The sequence below is a fragment of the Gorilla gorilla genome, chromosome 5 (assembly GCF_029281585.2).
Source record: "Gorilla gorilla gorilla isolate KB3781 chromosome 5, NHGRI_mGorGor1-v2.1_pri, whole genome shotgun sequence".
In the NCBI taxonomy this organism is placed as follows: Eukaryota; Metazoa; Chordata; class Mammalia; order Primates; family Hominidae; genus Gorilla; species Gorilla gorilla.
The window spans coordinates 111765203-111782288 of record NC_073229.2 but is presented as its reverse complement, the minus strand read 5'-3'; the positions used below and the strand labels follow the sequence as shown (position 1 = coordinate 111782288).

General features: G+C 38.8%; 1 protein-coding gene across 7 annotated transcripts in view; it reads right to left on the bottom strand.

The window, feature by feature from the left end:
* ORC3 (origin recognition complex subunit 3) overlaps positions 1 to 17086 on the bottom strand; it is a 77459-nt gene that overhangs the window by 36602 nt on the left and 23771 nt on the right. For all 7 annotated transcript variants that reach the window (XM_031012604.3, XM_031012603.2, XM_031012605.3 and 4 more), the window contains 3 exons: positions 14093 to 14206; positions 9034 to 9167; positions 8509 to 8572 (listed from right to left, as the gene is read on the bottom strand). In XM_031012604.3, coding sequence (XP_030868464.1) covers positions 8509 to 8572; positions 9034 to 9167; positions 14093 to 14206 — 312 coding nt within the window. The remainder of the gene's footprint in view (positions 1 to 8508; positions 8573 to 9033; positions 9168 to 14092; positions 14207 to 17086) is intronic.

Below are 17086 nucleotides of genomic sequence, written 5' to 3'. Positions count from 1 at the left end.
TAACACCGGGCACATAATAGGCACTAGAAAAATATTGGCTGAATGAAGAGTACATTAATGAATGAAGACTGAACACTTAGTCTCTCTTTTATTTATTTTTAATTTTTGAGACAGGATCTTGCTCTAGCAACCAGGCTGGAATGCAGTGGTGCAATCTCAGCTCACTGCAGCCTTGACCTCCCAGGGTCAAGTGATCCTCTTGTCTCAGCCTTCCAAGTAGCTGGGACTATATATAGGTGCACACCACCACAGCCGGCAAATTTTTGTAGAGATGGGTCTCATTACGTTGCCCAGGCTGACCTGCTTGCCTCGGCCTCCCGAAGTGCTGGGATTACAGGTGTGAGCCACTGTGCCCAGCCTCAGACTCTCTTTTAAGTAAGAGCAACCATATTTTGTCTTGCTGGATGTGGTCTAGATTTCCTGATTTTTCAAAAGTCTGAATTTGTAACGTAAAATTTCTCAAAATGTAAATATTGGTTCTAACATATTTTTTTAATGTATGTTTAAAAAACACATTTACATTAGACTGTGGGTTGCCTCTTAATGTGCAATATACCCTCTTAAATTAGTCATCTCCAACCTCATCAATCCTGTCTGTTATTCATACAAAAATCATTCACTGATAGCATGTCTTTTGCAGCAACATGGATGGAGCAGGAGGCCAGTATCCTAAGTGAAAGAACTCAGAAACAGAAAATAAAATACCGCATGTTCTCACTTATACGTGAGAGCTAAATAATAGGTACACATGTATATACAGAGTAAAATAACAGACACTGTGGACTTCAAAAGGGGTAGGGTTGGGAGGGGTGAGGGCAGAGAAATTATTTATTAGGTACAATGTTCACTATTCAGGTGATGGGCACACTAGAAGCCAAAAACTCACCATCATCCAATATGTAACAAACCTGCACCTGTAACCCCCCTGAATCTATTTTTTAAAAATCATATATCACTGTTTACTTATATGACAGAGCCCCTATTGTTATTGAGCTAGCTGCTTTCTCTGGAGGAGAAGTCAATATATATGTAAAACTTATACAGGTAAAGAAAAAAAGGCTAGGCAGAATTACATTTGCCATGCATTTATCTCTCTTCTACTTCCATAGTACTTACCACTTTTGTCTCTAGAATTGTATGTATAGCGGTGAAAGTGACCTCAGATTATAAAATAAAGTATGTAAAAATGACTATAAACTTCTGTAATTTCTTTTCAATCAATTCACTGATCATTAAAAACTGGTAAAACAGACTGTTGAATTTTAGGATTAAGAGATATCAGCTGTCTAAGAACACAGAATTTTCTCATTTATTATCTTGTTATAACTAAGCCTTATTTTTCTCAATAGAGAAAAATCCTGGCTGGCAGTGTTTTCCAGACTTAGCATATTACTGCTATCTAATAAGAATGCCAAACCACAGCTTTCTCCTAGCACTTATGTGGCAAGAGTGCTAGTCTTCTCATCTGTCTCTGCCTTTTGTTCTCCATATTCCTACCTCAGCAGTATAGATCAAGAGAAGCACTTGACAAAGAGTTTGAATTTAAATGATTAATTCCTGACACACTAGGCTAATGCCTAGCTCATTTGATCATATGTGATAGACTGTGATTGTTTTCCTTTTTCCTTTACTTTTCCATTTATTATTTTTTCTAAGAAATTTTCTTCCCCCTGTCTGCCCTGTAGGTCTGACAAAAGAAACAGAAAGAGGTGGGGTCAAAGGTGAAAGGCAGGTCTTCATCAAACTCATGAACTGATTTTGTGCCTTTTGTTCATGAGACACTATGATAAGCATACTAAACGGTGAAAAGAAGTCCTTACTCTACCATGAACTTGCTCTGTGACATGAGATATTTCACTTCCTTTCTCTTGGCTGCAGTTCTTCATTTTTGAAATGAGGGTGCTAAAGGAGTTCAAGGTTTATTTCTCACTCTAAAAGGATTTAAAGTCTAGTTGGGAAAACAGGTATAAAGACGCGAAACATTAACAAGTAAGAATAATAAAACTTCAACTGTCACCTGCAAGGGAATGAATCTAAGCTTTCTACATAGTATGAAGATTTTCAGTATTTCATCAGCTGTACCAGGTCTTCTAATGTCCCTCCTTAGTAGGAAATTCCTAGCAAATCACCTACAAATGTACATTGTTTAGTCAGGTAAAGTTTTAAATTTTATTTTATTTTAAGTTCTGGGATACATGTGCAGGACGTGCAGGTTTCTTACTTAGGTAAATGTGTGCCATGGTAGTTTGCTGCACCTATCAACCCATCATCTAGGTATTAAGCCCCGCATGCATTAGCTGTTTATCCTGATGCTCTCCCTCCGACCTGCGTTCTCATTGTTCAGCTCCCACTCACAAATGAGAACATGTGGTGCTTGGTTTTCTGCTCCTGTGTTAGTTTTAGTCAGCTAAATTTTTACATTTAAAAGTACACTTTTTAAAAAACTCATTACTGAGTTCATTAAATTCAAAGCTGACATATAGTTTTGAAGCAATGGATCCATAATTTTGAGGGAGTTAAAGGTTTTTGTTAACGTCTTGATTCTAGTTAGAGGATAACTGAGATCAATCATTTGTTTAGGTGGGAACTTAATAGATTAGTTCTAGCTTAAGAAAATGAGGTGATGGGGGAAACAATAACAAATGCTTCCTCCTAGGGAGGCAGTCTAACTTAGTAGTTCTTGAAGTGTGGTTTCCAGTTATACAGACTGTAAATTTCTCTGGAATATTCTGTGAGGTCTATCTCTTAGACACTTCAATATACAAAATGGGCACAAAATGATAAACTCTAATGGTAGGCATGTCTATACAACTATATAACATAAGAGTATTATAAATATTACATATAGATTGTATATTATAATACATAAAAATGTATATACATCTTTACATACATGGAAATGTGTTCATATTGGCTGGGTGTGGTGGCTCACATCTGTAATCCCAGCACTTTGGGAGGCCTAGGCGGGCGGATCACTTGAGGTCAGGAGTTCAAGACCAGCCTGGCCAACATGGTGAAACCCCGTCTCTACTAAAAATACAAAAATTAGCCGGGTGTGGTGACCCATGCCTCTAATCCCAGCTACGAGGGAGGCTGAGGCAGGAGAATGGCTTGAACCCAGGAGGTGGAGGTTGCAGTGAGCTGAGATCATGCCACTACACTCTAACCTGGGCGATAGAGCGAGACCCCCTCAAAAAAAAAAAAAAAAAAAAAAGCTGGGTGCAGTGGCTCACACCTGTAATCCCAGCACTTTGCGGGGCCGAGGCGGGTGGATCACCTGAAGTCAGGAGTTTGAGACCAGCCTGGCCAACATGGTGAAACCCCGTCTCTACTAAAAATACAAAAAATTAGCCAGGTGTGGTGGTAGGCACCTGTAACCCCAGCTACTTGGGAGCCTGAGGCAGGAGAACTTCTTGAACCTGGGAGGTGGAGGTTGCAGTGAGCCGAGATCACGCCATTACACTCCACCCTGGGCAACAAGAACGAAACTCTACCTCAAAAAAAATAAAATAAAATAAAAATAAATAAATAAATAAAATGTGTTCATATTGATCTTAATTTTTATGAGTGAAAAATATATAACAATAGTTATTATTTTCATTTATAAAAGCTTTATCATTATATTTGTTTTCAAATCACTTTTATTTGCTGAACGAACTTTGATTATCACTAACCTTATGAAAAAATCATACTAGGAATTATTATCCTACTTTTTTTTTTTTTTGGAGACAGAGTCATGCTGTGTTGCCCAGGCTGGAGTGCAGTGGCGCTGTCTCAGCTCACTATAACCTCTGCCTCCCTGGTTCAAGGGATTCTAGTGTCTCAGCCTCCCAAGTAGCTGGGTTAACAAGCACACACCACCACACTTGGATAATTTTTTGCATTTTTAGTAGAGAAGGGGTTTTGCTATGCTGTCCAGGCTGGTCTCAAACTCCTGGCCTCAAGTGATCTGCCTGCCTTGGCCTCCCAAAGTGCTGAGATTACAGGCATGGGCCACCACATCCAGCCTATTATCCTACTTTCTATATAAGAAAATTGAGGCTTAAATAGCTCCCATTCACAGTTACTACAAAGAGAATAAAATACCTAGGAATACAACTTACAAGGGATGTGAAGGATCTCTTCAAGGAGAATTACAAACCACTGCTCAGTGAAATAAAAGAGGACACAAACAAATGGAAAAACATTCCATGCTCATGGATAGGAAGAATCAATATCGTGAAAATGGCCATACTGCTCAAGGTAATTTATAGATTCAATGCCATCCCCATGAAGCTACCAATGACTTTCTTCACAGAACTGGAAAAAACTACTTTAAAGTTCACATGGAACCAAAAAAGAGCCCACATTGCCAAGACAATCCTAAGCAAAAAGAACAAAGCTGGAGGCATCATGCTACCTGACTTCAAACTATACTACAAGGCTACAGTAACCAAAACAGCATGGTACTGGTACCAAAACAGAGATATGGACCAATGGAACAGAACGGAGGCCTCAGAAATAACACCACACATCTACAACCATCTGATCTTTGACAAACCTGACAAAAACAAGCAATGGAGAAAGGATTCCCTATTTAATAAATGGTGCCAGGAAAACTGGCTAGCCATATGTAGAAAGCTGAAACTGGATCCCTTCCTTAACCTTATAAAAAATTCATTCAAGATGGATTAAAGACTTAAATGTAAGACCTAAAACCATAAAAACCCTAGAAGAAAACCTAAGCAATACCAAGACTAGGCATGGGCAAAGACTTCATGACTGAAACACCAAAAGCAATGGCAACAAAAGCCAAAACTGACAAATGGGATCTAATTAAACTAAAGAGCTTCTGCACAGCAAAATAAACTGTCATCAGAGTGAACAGGCAACCTACAAAATGGAAGAAAAATTTTGCAATCTACCCATCTGACAAAGGGCTAATATCCAGAATCTACAAAAAAGTTAAAAAAATGTACAAGAAAAAAATAACCCCATCAAAAAGTGGGCAAAGGATATGAACAGACACTTCTCAAAAGAAGACATTTATGCAGCCAACAGACATATGAAAAAATGCTCATCATCACTGGTTATCAGAGAAATGCAAATCAAAACCACAATGAGATACCATCTCACACCAGTCAGAATGGCGGTCATTAAAAAGTCAGGGAACAACAGATACTGGAGAGAATGTGGAGAAATAGGAACACTTTTACACTGTTGGTAGGAGTGTAAATTAGTTCAACCATTGTGGAAGACAGTGTGGTGATTCCTCAAGGATCTAGAACAAGAAATACCATTTGACCCAGCAATCCCATTACTGGGTATATACCCAAAGGATTATAAATCATACGACTACAAAGACACATGCACACATATGTTTATTGCGGCACTATTCACAATAGCAAAGACTTGGAACCAACCCAAATGTCCATCAATGATAGACTGGATTAAGAAAATGTGGCACATATACACCATGGAATACTATGCAGCCATAAAAAAGGATGAGTTCATGTCCTTTGCAGGGACATGGATGAAGCTGGAAACCATCATTCTCAGCAAACTATCACAAGGACAGAAAACCAAACACCGCATGTTCTCACTCACAAGTGGGAGTTGAACAATGAGAACACACGGACACAGGGTGGGGAACATCACACACCAGGGCCTGTTGGTGGGTGGGGATGCTGGGGGAAGGATAGCATTAGGAGATATACCTAATGTAAATGATGAGTTGATGGGTGCAGCAAACCAACACGGCACACATATACCCACGTAACAAACCTGCACGTTGTGCATATGTACCCTAGAACTTAAAGTATAATAAAAAAAAAAAAAAGAAAATTGAGGCTTAAATAAGGTAAGTGATTTTCTTAAATATACATAGCTAATGAGTAACTGCAGTTCAAATACAAAATTTCCTATATTTTGTAGTACCACATTATTGTCATGTATTTTTACAAAACTATAAAAAGAGAAGCATTCTTATGAGAATATTCAAAGATACTTTTACTCTAAACTAAAAAATCAATAGATACATTCTTTTGTTTTGTTTTGTTTTTGTTCTTTGAAACAGAGTCTTGCTCTGTTGCCCACGCTAGGGCATGATCTTGGCTCACTGCAACCTCCATCTCCCAGGTTCAAGTGATTCTCCTGCCTCAGCCTCTGGAGTAGCTCAGATTATAGGCGTGCACCACTATGCCCGGCTAATTTTTGTATTTTTAGTAGAGACAGGGTTTCACCACATTGGCCAGGCTGGTCTTGAACTCCTGACTTCAAGTGATCCGTCCACCTCAGATTCCCAAAATGCTGGGATTACAGGAGTGAGCCACCGTGCCTGGCCTAAAACATTCATTAGACACTTTCTGTCTTTTGATTTCAGCAGGTAGCCTGCAGGTAACTTTTTCAGGGTAAGGGTACAAATCTCTGTGCTTTTTCATATTTCTCACTGTATAAGTCTCTAGAAAACATGCACTTATATGACAAAGTATGTAATTTGAAAATGAATACACCAAAGATCATAACAAGCAAAACTGACAGTGCAACAAGAACAAGGATAGCATAAATAAATGCTAAGAAAATATGTAAAAAGTCACTGAAAAGCAGACATAAATGTCAGGCTCTTTTTGTTTTGTTTTGTTTTGTTTTTTTTAAAGACAGAGTCTTGCTCTGTCACCCTGGCTGGAGTGCAGTGGTACGATCTCGGCTTACCACAGCCTCCGCCTCCCGGGTTCCCGCGATTCTCCTGCCTCAGCCTCCTGAGTAGCTGGGACTACAGGCATGTGCTACCACGCCCACCTAATTTTTGTATTTTTAGTAGAGATGGGGTTTCACAGTGTTGGCCAGACTGGTCTTGAACTCCTCACCTCAAGTGATCCACCCACCCAGGCCTCATAGAGTGCTGGGATGATAGGCGTGAGCCACCATGCCTGACCAATGTCAGGCAATTTCTATAATACACTAGCCTAGACATTCTCTCCCTCTGTCATCTCAATGGTTAAAGGTACTCTTAAAAAATCTATTCCTGGCTTCTGAAATAACTCTGACAGAAAGTTCTAGCAGGAAATGGACTTGGCAACTAGCTGACTCAGCAGAGAGCTAATCTAGCTAATCTTCAAAGACTCAGTAAACATGCACACATTCTTTCTCACTAGTTCTTAAATTTCTTCCTGGCAAAACAACCTGCATGGAGGTCTGAGAACCTCCTATACTGCTCTGAAGGCATTACAGAGATTACTAAAATGATTATTGAGCCCAATCTAGAAGTGACTTTATATTACAGCCCAGTGTGGATTCTACATTAGAAATAATGTTTAATAAAAGCCATTCTGAATATTTTTTGAGCATTTATAATGGGCATAAATTACCAATGGAGGGAAACACATGCCCTCTAGAATCTAAGATTTTTTAAAACACATTTTTAATTTTTTAAATTGATATATAATTGTACATGTATAAGATCTAACATTCTCTTGTTCAAAATCTGAAAATTGTATGTATTACCAAAACTCATCTTTAGCACTATGGCTTACCTTCAATCTCAACTTACTATCATTACAATATTCTAACAACTTTTTCCTAAAAAAGGCATGAGGAGTATGAAAATAAATGTGATATTATGTGTTTCTAAATGCTCATCAGTAAGAGGCATGTTCTTAAAAAAGGTACATTAATTCAATAGACTACTATGTCACTCTTCAGTACTAATATGGAATGATTTCCAAGATTAAGTACAAAATGAAACAAGGTGCAGAATATTGTAAGAAGGCAGCAACTGCCAAAATATAATATAATTACTTGTATGTATGGAGACTCTATCTAGAATGAAATATAAGAAACTAGTAACACTGGCTGTATCCAGGGAAGGGACATGGGTAGTTGGAAGACAGAGGTGAAACGAAGCCTTTCACTGTATATTATATACTATAACATATATAGTATACTATATCCATTTTGAATTATATACTATATCCAAGTATTATTTATTCAAGAAAGAAAAAAGCCCTCCTTCTTTTGATATTCCTTATGTTGTACAGCTCACTGATAATTTTCTAAGCTCATTACTTCTTTCCTAGCTTTATATTATCAATATATAATGATATTTCTTCAAATCAAATCAATACCCACTTAGCAGCAGACGCCTAAGCTGCCTGGCTTCTAAATGCTTTTATTTATCACAGCCTTTAAAAAGAACATTACAACGAAATTGCTGGCAGATTCCAAAACTGCTAGGTGGAAAAAGATTCACATAGCAGATCTCTATAGATCTAAAGGTGCTTTCAAAATAGGCCACAAGAGAAACTTTGTGTTTAATATTTTTTCTTGATTAAAAAAAGCCTCAACTTTTAGAGCTAAGGTTTTATGTCATCTTTAAAACTCACATTCCTAGGTGACTATCAAGACCCAGTACTTCACTGTATAAATATTAAGATGCACAAATATGTTTTATTAACTCAATAAATGTTACGTGCATATTCTTCTTCATGAAAGGAAAAAGAGAATGAAACTGAAACACATTCACATTCCTACCTTCAAATATCTCTCATTGGTCAAGAGCGCAACTTGCTTTTCTGAAGCTTGCTTTTCCACGTACCTAGAATTTTCACCATTCCATACACAAAAAGAGAAAATTAAACATTCAACATATTTAAATAGCATATTGGGAAAAAGAACTACCTAGATTGATAGCCACATTTTTTTCATTTCTTCACAAAAATAAATTCAGTATGACATTTACGGTTTAATGGTAATTTTAAACTCCTTAAATCAGCTGGACTTCGTAGTCTATAGATATAAACATTAAAAAAGTCCATAAACCCCAAGAATAGGAAATGTTATTTCTAAAAAGTAACCCTGGAGAACTTGCAAATTATGTCCCTTTGTAAAAATACTTTTCTTTTTGCCAAATTTTCAAATCCAACAAGGAAATCCCCCAATTAAAAACAGAATAGGTCACTATTCCTTTCCCTACTTCAGAAATAACTGGATCTGAGATGTCTTATTTAGTACCAAATTCTAGTATAGTATGTGTTAAACATGTACTTCTCTTTTTACCTCCTAAAAGATGGTAGACGTCGGATGTTTTCACATTGATTATTTGATAAAAAATTTATTCTTCTTTTGGCTTCTGGAAGATTACAGCACAGGACACTTAAGGGCTGGGAATAGAAATGCTCTAATAGAGAAAGCTGAAAGACATGTGAAGATTAAACATATTTGTTATATTTTGGCAGTAAATCTATTGCGCTACATCTGCTCAATTTTAAGGATTTTTTTAAAGAACCAAAGTATTTATGGCACTAATATATTTAATAATGTCACAATAACACTGCAAACAACATAAAAATGGCTATATAACTCTCATATTTTAAGGTTCCAATTCTGTGAAGAAGGTCAGAAAATGGTAATCTTTGAAATACAAACTAAGATAAACTAATGCAAATGGATAGAACAGCTATCTGCAAAAGCAACACATAATAATTACAAATGTGGTGTGGACCAAACTGAGGTTTAACGAAAGGGTCTAACAGATACCCCAAAACTCATAAGAAAATGCCAATCTAAAATCAGTGTAAAAACTGGTCTGTTACAAAAAATAATGCTGCAATGGTAGGAGCTGTGCCTATGGATTAAAGTGAATGATGAAAATTTATCTTTTCAAATTAATTTTTTTCCCATGGAGGAAAACATGGTGTACTATCTGGTAGATATAAGCATTTTAATAATAGAATGCTGTGGGCTCTATGGTAGAAGGGAAGACAATTTTCCAGATTCTAACATTCAGTTTGCTTAGAATCAACATAATGAACGTTTGGATAATCTTGTATACATTTGGATAGTCTTGAGTTTTATACCTAGAAACTGGTATAACTCGCAAGACTATGCAAATGTTCATTATGTTGATTCTAAGCAAACTTTGCTTGACCAGTTTGGTATTTTCAGGTACCCTGATACTGGTCACTCCTCATCACAAATTAATAAATTAGCATGTTAGGTTACATATCCATCTTAAGGTATTTGTTTGGGATGAATCAATAATCTTGGGCTTGATCCTTCCTGGGGGAACTGATAATGAATTTCTGAGTTCATAATGCTGACAACAAGATACCCAAGGCTAGAGGAAATCTTCCAAAATAGTCCATTCTCTAAGGCTGTAAGGCAAAGGGCCTGCCTAACTTAGAAACAAGTACAAAATAGAAAGCAACTGTTTATGCCAGGTGCTAAATTACTTTTGCACATATTAACACAATTTTGTTTCTTCTCTTTTCTAATTATGTCAAAGTGATAATGCTTATCCCAATGTTAACACTACTTTTTAGACATGAGAAAAATAAAAACTAAACAGGCTAAGGGGCTTGCTGTGGAAGAGGAATGGGAGGAAGCCACAGAAGTTACAGTAGAGCTACAAATAGGATATGAACCCATTATCACTTAACTATTTTGTTCAAGTGTGTTTTCAATATCTGGGTCAATCAACAAGTTGGTTAACATATCCACCTAATGAAGGGAAGGCTAAAACGCACAGAATGATAATATGTCCTGCTGTACATCCTATGGAAATCAGGAATTACATAGTCCTAGTTACTCAGGAAACTAAGATGGAAGATTGCTTGAGCTCAGGAGTTTGAGACCAGCCTGGGCAACAGAGTGAGACTCTGTCTCAAGTAGAAATCACGACTTACCAATATTTTCCACTGAGGACTAGGAAAACTGGGGAAATGAAGTCTAAAGATGCTGTCACTTGTTAGTGGTGTGACCTTGGCCAAGCCACTTAACTTAAATCTTAATTTCTTCATGTGCAAAACTGAGGATAATACACATGAATAAAACCACGCAGGCCAGGCAAGGTGGCTCATGCCTATAATATCAGTACTTTGGGAGGCCAAGGTGGGTGGATCATCGGAGGTCAGAAGTTCAAGACCAGCCTGGCCAACATGGTGAAACCCCATCTCTACTAAAAATACAAAATTAGCCAGGCGTGGTGGTGCATGCCTGTAATCCCAGCTGCTCAGGAGGCTGAGGCAGGAGAAGCACTTGAAATCGGGAGACGGAGGTTGCAGTGAGCTCAGATTATGCCACTGCACTCCAGCCTGGGCGACAGAGCGAAACCCCATCTCAAAAAGAAACAAAAACAAAAAAACCATGTAAATAGTTTAGTAAAGTGTCAAGCATAAAGGAAGTGCTTAATAAATTATCAGGAAACCATAAAATCATCTAATCTGATTGCCTTATTTTACCAATGAGAAAACTGAGACCCTGAGAGATTAAGTAACTTGGTTAATGTCCTTTACTTTCTGTCTCAAGGTATTTAGAGTACAGTTTCTATTTCCTGAATCTCTTTTTCCCCTGGCTTCAGTGGTACTCCACTTTCTACTGGTTCTCCTTGTTTTTAGTCTCCTTTTCTACTGCTCAGTTTTACAGGTCAGTTTGTCTTAAGGTGCTGCCCTTAGCCTTTCCTTACTCCCTCTAGCTGACATTTCATCCTCATAACATGACTTTAACTGCCACCTTTTAAGGATAAGTCCTAAATATCTATTTCCAGTCCAAATCTTTCTCCTGAGCACAAAATCTTTATATCTAACACACCCCTAAATTAACCATATACAAAAAGAAACTCATCCTTTTCTCACAACAACCTTGCTCTTTGCTATGTATTAACATGTACAGTTAATAAACGGTACTAACCTCCAATCTGCCAAGCTAGAGCCTGTGTCATCTTACTCCTCTCTTACACAACCTTTCAGCTTCAAGTCAAGTAAGAAAAAACAAAACAGAACATCCTATCACCTACTTAGTCACCAGGTTTTTTTATTCGATCTCATCCTCAAATTTGTTTCCTCCTCTCCAGTTCCACTACCATTACCTTAGTTTATTTAAGTCCTTGTCATGTCCTGTCTAGATTACTGCAATAGCATTCTAACAGATCTCTCTTCCCCTACTGTTGCTTTTGCCTGAAATTCTGACCTGGCTCGCTCCTACTTCTTAGGCATACACTTCTGTTTTCCTATGGAACCCCAGGGCATGTTTCTTTCATAGCACTGACTACTCAGACTTGTGGGTTTACTGTTTTGCCTCCATCATTAAACAAATAACAATTTGAAGGCAGAGATTTCTTTTTTTTTTTTTGAGATGGAGCCTCACACTGTTGCCCAGGCTGGAGTGCAGCGGCATGATCTCCACTCACTTGCTCACTACAACCTCCACCTCCCAGGTTTAGGTGATCTCCTGCCTCAGCCCCCCAAGTAGCTGGGATTAGAGGCATGCGCCACCATGCCTGGCTAATTTTTTGTATTTTTAGTAGAGACAGGGTTTCACCATGTTGGCCAGGCTGGCCTCGAACTCCTGATCTCATGATCTGCCTGCCTCGGCCTCCCCAAGTGCTGGGATTATAGGCGTGAGCCACCGCGCCCAGCCCAGAGATTTCTTTTTTATTTGTATCTTCAGGGTTCAGCATAGTGCTTGGTTGACAATAGGTTCTTGACAAGTATTTATGAGTAAATGAATGAAATGAAATTAAAGAAATAATTTAGAGAGTTTAATCTTAATATCATTTAATTCTACATATTCCTAAGGTAAATAATGCTTTATTCTTTTAAAATACTCTTTAAAAAGTCAAAGTTGGGAGGAAAAGATACATATTAGCCAAAGAAACCACTGCAATCTTTTTTTGAAGGAAGGAAACATGAGAAATAATTTATAATCTTCAAGGCACTACACAAAATGAAGTATTATCAAATTGAATTTTTGCACCAAAGGTTACTAATACATATATAGGTTTTTAAAATCAGAATTTTGTTTGTTTTTTATAGAGACAGGTCTCTTGCTCTGTCACCCAGGCTAGAGTGCAGTGGCACAATTATGGCTCACTGCAGCCTTGACTTCCCAGGCTCATGTGATTCTCCCACCTCACCCTCCCGAGGACCTGGGACTCTGTAAATGAGCCACCACGCCTGGCTTATTTTTTTATTTTTAATAGAGATGAGGCTGCATTATGTTGTTCAGGCTGGTCTCAAACTACTAAGCTCAAGTGATCCTCCACCTTGACTTCCTAAAATGCTGGGATTATAGGCATGAGCCACCATGCCTGGCATAATACATAGGTTTTAATGAACTAGACAACTGGCATGTATTCAAAATGACTACACTTATGTAGCTTCCAAGAAAAGGAAATAATACTAACTTTTAAACAACTGGAGAATGGGGATCTTTTTTAGGTTACAGCATATATCATGAAGCTAAATTCCTGAATTAGCTTCGGGCAATTCATGAAACTAGTGAAAATGAATTCCCAATGTATCAGAATACAAATTACAGAGACACACACACACACACATGCATGGTCCAGAAACTAAAAACCTTTTTTATGTCTTTAAAGATTAAAGAAGAAGAAACAGAAACAGCAACAGCAGTGACCACATGTAGCACGCAAAGCTAAAAATGGGCCGGGGGTAGTGGCTCAGGCCTGTAATCCCAGCACTCTGGGAACCAAGGTGGGTAGATCACCTGACGTCAGGAGTTCGAGACCAGCCTGGCCAACACGGTGAAGCCTTGTTTCTACTAAATATACAAAAATTAGCCAGGTGTGGTGGCACGCACCTGTAATCCCAGCTACATGGGAGGCTGAGGCAGAAGAATTGCTTGAACCCGGGAGGCGAAGGTTGCAGTGAACTGAGATCATGCCACTGCACTCCGGCCTGGGCAACAAAGTGAAACTCCATCTCGAAAAAAAAAAAAAGCTAAAAATGTTTAATATCGGGCCCTTTACAGAAGTTTGCTGACCCCTTATATATAGCATTTCCTTGGTAGAAAAAGTCCATAAGCTTTCATGAGAGTCTCGGAAACAAACCAAAAAAGTCTGCTTGTGCCTACCCCCAAAATGGTTAAGAATTGCTGGAATAGAAGTCTTTTCCCATTATTGATATCCTAATGAGTGCATTCTCTACATTTTGCTGCAAGGTAACAAAGGAATTGTAGAACCTAGAATAAAATAACTGGAATTTACTTATTCTAGATTTTGCCATTTAAAATGCCTATCACACTAGACAGCCTGAAATAATGTGCAAATTATTTAGAATCAGCTTGAGAATTTTCAAACCCATTACTGTGTTCTTACCTGAAGTCCTTTTATAAAGTTTTGAATTGAGAAATCATGATACAAAAAGATGTTGGTCAGAACCTGTAATACTTTTTCATTTATTTTAAAGGGAAACTGAGTTGTAAGAAGTAGCTGAAAGAGATTAAAAGGGAGGGGGACACACTCCTTGTTAGTCTTCACTCTTCATAAATACTAAGTATTAATAATGAGGCAAAGAATGATATTATGACACAGTTAACTATGAAAGCTGCAATAATAGCTAGTTTTTTAAGCTCAAATGTCAACAAAAATTTTAAGTTAATTTATACAAGAGTAACAAAAAGAAGCTACTTATACTATATCTTCAGAACCGAAGATCTATACCATCTTCCATCAAATTCCTAATTAAAAAAAATACCACCTATTAACTATATCATCCTTTTTTTTTTCCTCACCAGAAACCACTGAAGAAGCTGCAGGCTTTGGCAATTCTTATTACCAGATGAGATTTTTTTCATTCCTGCTGATTCAAATTAATGAAGAGTAATATATTATGTATTGTTGAATGAGAAACACAAATGTCTATTTCACAGATGTCTATTTCAAAAGTATAGAATAGCTGAATTTGTATTATTTGGCTAATTTTCAATTGTCTATAGTGATGTTTTACATCTGAAAATGAAAAGTCACACAAGGCTTCTTAAACAGAAGCATAGTTGTAAAAGGCCAATTGAATTTGGCTATAACCAAGTTTTTTGTTTTCTTTTTGTAGAGGAAAGTTCTTGCTCTTTTGCCCAGGCTGGAGTGCAGTGGTGGCATCATAGCTCACTGTAGCCTTGAACTTCTGGGCTCAAGTGATCCTCCCACCTCAGCCTACCAAGTAAAAGGGATTATAGGTGCTTGCCACCCTTTCCGGCCTAGCCAAGCAAATTTAAAAATAGCAGCTTGAAAACATTTTCCTTAAAGTGTCTATAAATCACCTTTATGGAAAAAAAGAAAAACACTAAAACCCATGTGTAAGTGGCTAGTGGGCAGGTTGTTTTTAGTTTACCTTAAATAAGCAGCATAAAGCACATCTTAAAGGAGGTGAGTCCAGAAGCAATTTGGGGAAGGTCAATGATATGGTTTGGCTGTGTCCCCACCCAAATCCCATCTTGAATTCCCAAGTGCTATGGGAGGGACCTGGTGGGAGGTAACTGAATCATGGGGAAAAGTCTTTCCCACACTGTTCTCATGACAGTGAATAAGTCTCATGAAATCTGATGGTTTTATAAAGAGGAGTTCCCCTGCACAAGCTCTCTCTCTTTGCCTGCTACCATCCATGTAAGATGTGACTTGTTCCTCCTTGCCTTCCACCATGATTGTGAGGCCTCCCCAGCCATGTGGAACTGAGTCCATTAAACCTCTTTCTTTTGTAAATTGCCCAGTCTCGCCTATGTCTTTATCAGTGGTGTGAGAACAGACTAATACAGTAAATTGGTACCAGTAGAGTGGGGCACTGCTGAAAAGATACCAAAAATGTGGAAGTGACTTTGGAACTGGATGACAGGCAGAGGTTGGAACAGTTTGGAGGGCTCAGAAGACAGGAAAATGTGGGAAAGTTTGGAACTACCTAGAGACTTATTGAATGTCTTTGACCAAAATGCTGATAATGATATGGACAATGAAACAGGCTGAGGGGGTCTCAGATGGAGATGACAAACTTGTTGGAAACTGGAGCAAAGGTGACTCTTGTTATGTTTTAGCAAAGAGACTGGCGGCATTTTGCCCCTGCCCCAGAGATTTGTGGAACTTTGAACTTGAGGGAGATGATTTTGGGTATCTTGAGGAACAAATTTCTAAGCAGCAAAGCATTCAAGAGGTGACTTGAGTGCTGTTAAAGGCATTCCATTTTATGAGGGAAGCAGGGCATAAAAGTTTGGAAAATTTGCAGCCTGACAATGAGATAGAAAAGAAAATCCCATTTCTGAGGAGAAATTCAAGTCAGCTGCAGAAATTTCCATAAGTAACAAAGAGCCAAATGTTAATCCCCAAAACAATGGGTAAAATATCTCCCGGGCATGTCAGAGGTCTTCATGGCAGCCCTTCCCATCACAAGCCTGGAGACCTAGGAGGAAAAAGTGATTTCATGGGCTGGGCCCAGAGTCCCCGTGCTGTGTGCAGCTTAGGAAATTGGTGCTGTGTCCTAGCCACTCCAGCTGCGGCTGAAAAGGGCCAACATAAAGTTCGGGCCATGGCTTCAGAGAGTGCAAGCCCCAAGCCCTGGCAGCTTCCACATCGTGTTGAGCCTGTGAGTGCACAGAACTGGGGTTTGGGAACCTCCGTCTAGATTTCAGAAGATGTATGGAAAAGCCTGGGTGTCCAGGCAGAAGTTTGCTGTAGGGGCAGGGTCCTCATGGAGAACCTCTGCTAGGGCAGTGCGAAAGGGAAATGTGGGGTTGGAGTCCCCACACAGAGTCCTTACTGGGGCACTGCCTAGTGGAGCTGTGAGAAGAGGGCTACCATCCTCTACACCCCAGAATGGTAGATCCACCAACAGCTTGCACCGTGTGCCTGGAAAAGCTGCAGACACTTAACACCAGCCCGGGAAGGCAGCCAGGAGGGAGGCTGTAACCTGCAAAGCCACAGGGGTGAAGCTGCCAAAGACCATGGGAACCCACCTCTTGCATCAGCATGACCTGGATGTGAGAAATGGAGTCAAAGGAGATCATCTGGAGCTGTAAGATTTGACTACCTCGCTGGATTTCAGATTTGCATGGGGCCTGTAACTCCTTTGTTTTGGCCAATTTCTCCCATTTGGAATGGCTGTATTTACCCAATGCCTGTACCCCCATTGTATCTAGGAAGTAACTAACTTGCTTTTGATTCTACAGGCTCATAGGCAGAAGGGACTTGCCTTGTCTTGGATGATACTTTGGACTGTGGACTATTGAGTTAATGCTGAAATGAGTTAAGACTTTGGGGGACTGTTGGGAAGGCATGATTGGTTTTGAAATGTGAGGACATGTGATTTGGGAGGGGCCAGGGGCAGAA